The 985-nt window shown below is 50.2% G+C and overlaps 1 protein-coding gene across 1 annotated transcript; it reads left to right on the top strand.

Moving 5' to 3' along the window:
• Positions 1–599: 599 nt before the first annotated feature.
• On the top strand, positions 600–971 carry LOC108357104 (ribonuclease H-like; the record flags this gene model as incomplete). Its single annotated transcript, XM_017608196.1, has 1 exon — positions 600–971. A coding segment is annotated over exon 1 (372 nt), but the record flags the coding sequence as incomplete, so codon positions are not given.
• Between the last annotated feature and the right edge of the window lie 14 nt (positions 972–985).

Genomic DNA, 985 nt, shown 5'->3' with positions numbered 1-985 from the left:
CTTCTGCGGAAGGCGCATGTCGACGCGATCACTTCCAAAGCCACGAGGGTACTAATGGTTTGCAAACGTCTGGCTGGGAAGTCTTGGGGCTGTAGTCTCAAGATCCTAAGATGGATGTATACCATGATAGTTAGACCAATAGTTACTTATGGGGCAGTGGCGTGGGTCTCGAGGACCACCCTTGCAGTGGTGAGACAATCCCTCACTAAGCTTCAACGTCTGGCGTGTGTATGCATTACGGGGGCAATGCGCACATGCCCGACGGCGGCGCTAGAGGTGATTCTGGAGCTCGAGCCACTGCACCTTACCATTGAACAGGCAGCAAAGCGAACTCTATTGAACTTCGCAAGAGAAGGCTTTTGTAAAGGTAAAATCCTACCATCGAGGTACAGGGATAAGCTAGGCTCCCAAATTCCATTAGCTCTGTTCCCCAGAGACGACAGGCCCAAACTAGTTAGCTTTGACAGGAAATTCAAAATTGCGCTTTGCACCAAGTCGACTTGGAGCACCCCTTTTATGGAGAGGCAGAAACAAGAGAGCTCAATGCAATGGTACACAGACGGCTCTAAAACTCCCGAAGGCTAAAGCTTCCGGTACCCATGGGCGTATACCCAAGCATCTTTCAAGCGGAAGTCTATGCCATAAGTCTGTGTGCAGAGATTAACCTGCGTAGGAACTATCGTAATGAAAGTATTTTGATCATGAGCGACAGCCAGGCAGCACTCAAGGCCCTATTATCATTTGAGGTCAAATCCTCTCTGGCTCTGGAGTGTATTCATAAGCTCAACGCCCTGGCGGAGTACAACGACATCCAATTAACTTGGGTGCCAGGCCATGTAGGAGTTGTCGGCAATGAGGAAGCGGACCAACTAGCTAGGAAGGCAGCCGCCTCGTTGCCTATAGGGCCTGAGCCCTTCATAGCGATTGGACCTAGTACAATCAAGGAAGAGCTCAGAAAGGAGAGGAACACAGTAAGGAATCAGCA

This window comes from Rhagoletis zephyria, unplaced genomic scaffold (assembly GCF_001687245.7).
Source record: "Rhagoletis zephyria isolate East Lansing unplaced genomic scaffold, Rhagoletis_zephyria_1.1 Rzeph_scaffold_70546, whole genome shotgun sequence".
NCBI lineage: Eukaryota > Metazoa > Arthropoda > Insecta > Diptera > Tephritidae > Rhagoletis > Rhagoletis zephyria.
This window is presented reverse-complemented; position numbering and strand designations above follow the sequence as displayed.